This window comes from Theobroma umbraticum, unplaced genomic scaffold (genome assembly GCF_002168275.2).
Source record: "Theobroma umbraticum cultivar Fairchild unplaced genomic scaffold, ASM216827v3 scaffold_44.0, whole genome shotgun sequence".
Taxonomy (NCBI): Eukaryota; Viridiplantae; Streptophyta; class Magnoliopsida; order Malvales; family Malvaceae; genus Theobroma; species Theobroma umbraticum.
Window position 1 is genome coordinate 172,723 of NW_018397255.1, and position 6,959 is coordinate 179,681.

Sequence of the window (6,959 nt, forward strand, 5' to 3'; positions counted from 1 at the left end):
AGTCTATTCTATGTTGGGGGCGGCTGTCTCCGCTGTTGGGGAGCTTCAAGCCTGTGATTAACTTAGGTGGACCACCTATCATCTGCAGGCGCGGCAGACCTTGGACTTGGGCTTTACACTTGCTGCTTCTTCCTTTCACTCGACCCGAGGAGGAAGCCTATTGCTGATTGCTACCCTGCTACTTGCCTGGATTGGGCCATGCTTCTTCGGGCAGACTAAAACAGATAGCCAAGTATGAGGCCTGCACTATAGAAACAAAAACCAGTAGCATGAAATAAATCGAATAATAATAATTCTACTACCATTAACAGAGGGTGACAAATCGGGCAAGAATTTCCTTCTAAGTTTGCGCGGATTTGCGAACATTCTTTGATCTACTTTCCTGATTTGCAACTTTCCCAGATTATTGGGTCTCTCTAACCTTTCAACTCTCTGCTTTCATCATAAACAAAAAAAAAAAAGACCTTGTAATTATAAACCAAGACAGAGAGGATATTCGACAGCTAGAAAATTTTTGGTTATTTACATTTTGTGCTAAGAATTTGGACCCTTGAAAGAGATTTGCATATCTTCACTTGCTTTATTTTGGTGAATGAAAATGACACGCGTATCTTTTGCACAACGCAAAATCGATGAAGAATTAAAAATCCATTGATGGAGGAAGAAAAGTGAAACTGAAATGAACAGCCAAACTATTGCAAAAGCAAAAGAAGTAAGCTACTTTCGGTAATGCCACGTAACCAACCCCTCCCCTGAACTAGGGAAGACCAGAGGAACAGTGGCCCACGTTGACATCATTGTCATTCCACGTGTAGTAGTTTAAGTGGGCAGAGGAGGCCCAACGTCAGCTTTCCTCTGTTTGTCGTTTTCGGAAAGGGGTGACTCATTATCATTCCCAAAGTCAAATCGTCAAGACAGCGTCGTCATCAGCAAAAACGGGATAAACCTAATCAACCTCCACGTGTACATCTTAGTGATCTAAACCTTTGGTTTGTTTTTTTTGTCCTTGTGAATCACTGCGCTACGTTATAAAAGGAACAAACCGCTCATGGTTGTTTTGAAGAAACTGCAATCAACCGTCACTTACGCACGCACACACACACTCACTTTAACGTTAATATTAACAAAGAGAAGTGTTGTCTCTCTCTCTTTCTCTTTGGTCGGTTATCTCGAGGCAGGTTGGAGTCAGCAGCGGAGTAGGATCAGGAAAGATTTGATAATCCATGTTCGTCAAGAAGCTGGTGGAGAAGGCTTCCAAGAAGGTAACTCAATTTCTTACATACCCTCTATCTCCTCTCTTCCCTCTTCCATATCCTTCTGCTCCTGTTTTTTTGATTTCTTTCACTTGGATTTCTTTGTTTCTCATCTCTGTAAGACTTAGCCCTTTGCTTCCGTTTTCAAAATGCTTATCACTGTTCCCCGGAATGTTTACTTTTTCCCAACATCGTGCTGGGTTTTCATTGTAGATTTGAAGATTTGGGCTCACATTAGTTTAAGCTATATCAAAAAGTGGTCTTGTCTTTGGATTGTTTATATTATTTATATTTGCTTCAGGGGATTCTATGGTTATAAACAATACTTTTATTCTCAGATTTTGATTCATTTTCTTCTACTACTGGGTAGTAATAGCCTTTCACTCTGGATTTCAATGTTTCTTTCTTAACTTTTTTTTTTATTTATGAAAGAGATCATAATTCGGTTTCTCTAGACAGACATAAACTACCTGTTTATGGATGTTATTATCAAATTTCGAGTTTTCAGTTGCAAGAAAGAAACTTTGTAGTATTACAGTGATGTTTTTTGTTGCTGAATCGGCCGTGAAAGAATAGTTAATGATCTGCAACTTCAGACAATGAATTCAAGCATCCTCGCTGGATGAGACTTGAGAAAGCTTACATGGAGAAGTTATGGCAGAGGTTTTGGACTGTCAAACTCATATATTTATCTTAAGATGAAGACTCTGAGTTTTGATTTGAAAGTTTAAAACAGTACCAAATTAACTAGCTTCAAGTCTAGAACTAGATGCTTTGCGTTTTCAATTGGGATTCGCATCCATACTAGTACTGGTGATAGATCAGCTCAAGTTTGTCAGCTTCAAGCAGTTGCGTCTGAGACTGCTTTAACCCCCCCCCCCCCCCCCCCCCTTCTCTGGTTCAATGCGATGAATCCACGCGAAAATGTTGTGCATCATTCACCACCCAATCTCAATAGCAAATGAAATTGATTTCCGAATCCAATACACCTGATGGAAATACTAGTTGAAAGTTGAAACTGCTAAGACTTCGGATTCCCTTCTTTTTATCTACCCTCCCCTGTTAAGACTTAATAAAGTTTCCTTACAGTCTTGGATCTCCATGTCAAATCGGCATCCAACCAACCGTTTACAAAATTTCTCGTAACGGGTATACAATTTTAACGGTTAAAGAAAGAGTTCCCGCCACGTGGGTGTTGCAAAGAAACCTTGTCCTAAAACCGAGGTTTTACTTTAAGGAGTCAACACTGCAAAACGCTTGGTGCTGAGGATCTCTGTGTCTTCAGCTGCTGGCCATGTTTATCTTTTGATTTTGTGCGTGGAAGTTAAAGGAAAAAAATCAGCAGTCAAACCAGTCCATGTGATGGGCGGTGGTATTTTTATTCCAAGTAAGATTGGATGGGCATGGCTGGGACCCCATGATTTTAATGTCCATAAACTGTGTTTTGTCTCCAAGGGGCCCATTTGCAAACAACGACCTTTTTTTTTCATTTTTATAATAAATTGCATGAGATTAGTGGCAGGTATTTCATCCGTGTTGCACTCTGCCTACTCTCTTGTGACCTTCATGCCGTTAAAGCTTGATGAAGAGAAGTCTTAAATATTCCAGCAATACAGGAGTGGGCTACCACATTATCTTAGTTTTTAACAGCAGAGGAGTTCTAACACCCCCTAATTTGGCTTCTTTATTAACATGAATTTATTGTCAATGATAGAGCATTACACTAGGAATAAGGTCAAGCCATTGTAAATATTGATTAGAATATGATACTAAGTTTTTTAATAGTAACTTTCTAGGCATACATTGTTAGAGCTAGCAAGAACATGCATCTGGTTATAACATGCTTTTGACACTATGAACGTTTCTATTGCAGCCTGGAGGAAATTCTGATGGTTTGAAAGCTAGTGATGTTGATCCTCATATGGTATTTCATTATGGGATCCCATTGGGTTGTTGCATGCTTGCTTATGATTCCATTCAAAAGATACTTGCAATATCTACTATGTAAGCTCCCTTTTTCTATCCCTTGAATGGCAGCATTGAATTGCTTGCTTCTGCATAGGATTTACAGAGTGGTATTGCATGGATTTCCCTTTTCATAGAGTAAAGAACAGATACATCTGAAATCTTATTGTAGGGTGGCTTTTTGTTATTTTGTATTTTAAATCAATTTTCTTTCTTCAGGGATGGCAGAATTAAGCTCTTTGGAAGAGATAACTCTCAAACTTTACTTGAATCTGATGACATGGTGCCAAGCAAGTTTATGGAGGTCTTTTGTTACCTTCAATTGTGGCTCTGCCTATTTATACCAACTTATCTTGCATAATGCTACATCAGTATTTCTTGTTGCCTTGTAAAACTTATTTTCATCCTGCAAAGTTGTCTAAATTTAACATATATCATGATTTCTCTTCAGGTCATCCAGAACCAAGGCATCCTTGTAAATGTAAATTATAAGAACCATATCGAGGCAAGTTACTTGCTTGGTTAATTACTAAGTCTGTCTGATTAGATATGGGAGTAGTACTCTAGGCTTCCTCTCATCGGAATTAGTATTGACTAAGTTTTCTTCTTCTTCTTCTTTATTCCCCTTATAAATATGTTTTTTTTTTTTTTAATTGGGGGAGAGGGGGATTCTAACCCTGCTCTTTAAGCGAGGGGACAATGCCCCAACCAATGAGCCAAATGCTCTGGTGCCCCTTATAAGTATGTTTGCTTCTTCTTCTTTTCCTTTCTTTACCCCACGGGAATACATTTTCATGGAAATTTTTAACGCAGGTTTGGGACTTGGACAAGAAGCTCTTATCTCATGTACATGTCTTTAAAGAAGAAATTACTTCTTTCACAGTTATGCAATGCGGTCCCTACATGTAAGTGTATCTAAGGTTCTTAGCTCTATTCCAGGTTGGTTCAACTTTCAAAATATGCAAATGCAGCATTATGTGAAGTTTATTTATGGATGTAATTGCTGAATTTGAAGGTATGTTGGAGATTCTGTTGGCAACATTAAGGTTCTGAAAATTGACCAAGAACTATGCCATGTTGTACAAATGAAATACACTATACCTTTCTCAGCTTCTCATGGTAAGGAGTACTAGGGAATCAGCTTAAGTATTGAAGTGTGCAGTTTAGTATACTGGTGCTGCATAAATCTCTTAACAAATAAAATTGGCAAGGTTCAAGCATTACCTTTAGGATGTTCTTGTTCGCTCTCTAGAAGTGATGGGTGATAATCTTTATGCTTCCCCTGGTCAAGAACACTCTGAAAGGAAATAAAGCATGCTAGTTGATGCTCTGAAATTTGCTAATGGCTGGTTTTCGAGCTACCTACTAAGCCAAACTTCAAAGTGAACTATTTATTTGGAAAAATAAAGCTCCACCATCTGAATTTTGGCCCTCTCTGATTACAGGACATACTTTTTATAGGTTTTCATTCTGTTGCTATTGACCATCCCTTGCATCTATTTTGAGAATTCTTGCAGTTTTCTTCATAATCACATGTCTACTGTTACTGCTATAACTAAATTGATTAACCATCTTGTTTAGGAAATCCAACAGAAGTTGCAGCTGATAGAGCTGTTATCTCCATAATGCCTCAACCAACAGCTGAAAGCAAAAGGTAGTCTTACGTTCTGTTAATTTTTTGTTTACAATTCCAGTTCCTGGCGGATACCATTTTTCCAAGTACCATTGACCCTTATAGTTTGGATTTCTCCCCCCTAAACACTTTTGTGTTTCTATACTTCTTTTCTTTCCCTTTCATTTGAAGTGTAATATGATATCCCAGTGGTGATTATTTTCTTATGTGGTACTCAATTGAATGCAGAATTCTTATAATATTTAAGGACGGCTTCATCACTTTGTGGGAAATTCGAGAAAGCAAAGCTATTTTGGTTGCAGGTGGAATTATGTTCCAATCAGTACATAATGAAGCAAAACATGTGACTTCTGCATGCTGGGTATGCCCTTTTGGTAGTAAGGTTGCTGTTGGTTACAACAATGGAGAAATTCTCATATGGAGCGTTCCTACCTCAAAGCTAAAAAATGAACCAGCATCCGAAATTAGCATTCAAAATGCTCCCATATGTAAACTCATTCTTGGATTTAGATCAGAAAAGATTCCGATATCGTCTTTAAAATGGGCTTATGCCGATGGGAAAGCCACTCGACTATATGTCATGGGTGCCTCTGATGTAGCCTCCACAAGCCTTTTGCAGGTATTTAGATGTTGTCTTATCATTCTCCATGGATGCCAACGTAGCTTATATCTTTTAATATTATGCTTTAAACTTTTTAGCTCAATTAGGAAGGACAAGAGACAACTATCTAGGCATTTTAACATGAAAAACCTTAATCACATTATTGGATGTAATTTTTGACTAGTAAGGTTGTGATGAGGCAGGTAGTCTTATTGAACGAGCATACTGAATCCCGAACAATTAAGCTTGGGCTACATTTGTCTGAGCCTTGTGTGGACATGGTGATCACTTCAAGCACTACTGAGCAAAGTAAACTTAAACAAGATTTTCTCCTTCTGGTTGGCAAATCGGGAAACATATATATGTATGATGATTGCTCAATTGAAAAGTATCTTCTGCAATACCAATCAAGGTCCCCACCCTCCCTCCCCAAGGAGGTAATGTTGAAGATGCCATTTGCAGATTCAAACATTACAGTAGCAAAACTCATCACTGACAACCCTTACGCGTCAAGTTCAGATGAGGTAAGTTAATTGGAATATTATATTTTCTGCCTTTGCTGAAAAGTACGTTGTCGTACATTTTGTTACTGCTGGTGATACATGTTCTCTGGTCTTGCAGGATTACATTCTACTTGCCAAGGATATTCCATCACTTGTTCCCTTGGAGACAAAGTCAAAAGACGGAGGTCACTCAAACTCATACCAATTTAGTGGATTCGGAAAGGTCAAGAACCTGTACATAACCGGACACAGTGACGGAGCCATCAATTTTTGGGATTTATCATGCCCCTTTCCTATACCGATTCTATCACTAAAGCAACAGGTAATATATTTTTAAGAAGCTTTTAGTTTCCTTGTTGCATTAGGTTTGTAAGAAAGCAAGCAACAAGAGTGTTGGAGAAGGATGATTTTAGTTCAAAATATTGGTTTTCTAGATTATTGCAAATTGGTGGAATGGTGCTTTTGCATATTATTCCTATTGTACCTTTTTTCTTAATGCAGAGTGAGGATGATTTTTCTTTGAGTGGTATAGCACTGACTGCGCTGTATTTTGATGGAAACTCACGGATTCTAATTTCTGGTGATCAAAGTGGAACGGTAAAGTCTACTTGGGATAGGTTTTGTTGAATGAAATAATTTTCCTTTTGTTATCTAACTATTTTTTCTTCTGATACAAGTACTGCAGGTTCGAATCTTTAAGCTTAAGCCAGAGCCGTACACAGCAGAAAACAGTTTCATCTCTTTCCAAGGTATAGTTAAGCATATCATTATACTAGAAGATTTTTAAGTTGGGTTTAGAAGTTGTTGCATTATGTATAGTTCATCTTCCTGCTCTTTTATTCAGTTGTTTGAGCTACAAAATAATCTTTTGCAATGGCTTTGTTTTCTTAAAAGTTGAAACACCTGCAAGCATGAAAGGCAGTTTGGCCATTTATAGGAAATATAACCTGGAAATGGCCACCCTGATATTTTCCTTTGTTTTTTCACTTTTTGTTTAATATTTT

At 38.0% G+C, this 6,959-nt stretch overlaps 1 protein-coding gene across 1 annotated transcript; it reads left to right on the plus strand.

Moving 5' to 3' along the window:
• Window positions 1-1,072: 1,072 nt before the first annotated feature.
• DAW1 (Transducin/WD40 repeat-like superfamily protein) lies at window positions 1,073-6,742 on the plus strand. The gene is made up of 12 exons (XM_021445332.1): window positions 1,073-1,262; window positions 3,127-3,257; window positions 3,438-3,522; window positions 3,670-3,723; window positions 4,032-4,123; window positions 4,234-4,337; window positions 4,800-4,872; window positions 5,080-5,470; window positions 5,656-5,976; window positions 6,074-6,277; window positions 6,457-6,552; window positions 6,641-6,742. Exons 1-12 carry the CDS (start codon window positions 1,224-1,226, stop codon window positions 6,740-6,742), a joined length of 1,692 nt encoding a protein of 563 aa, XP_021301007.1. The 5' UTR covers window positions 1,073-1,223.
• Window positions 6,743-6,959: the final 217 nt, after the last annotated feature.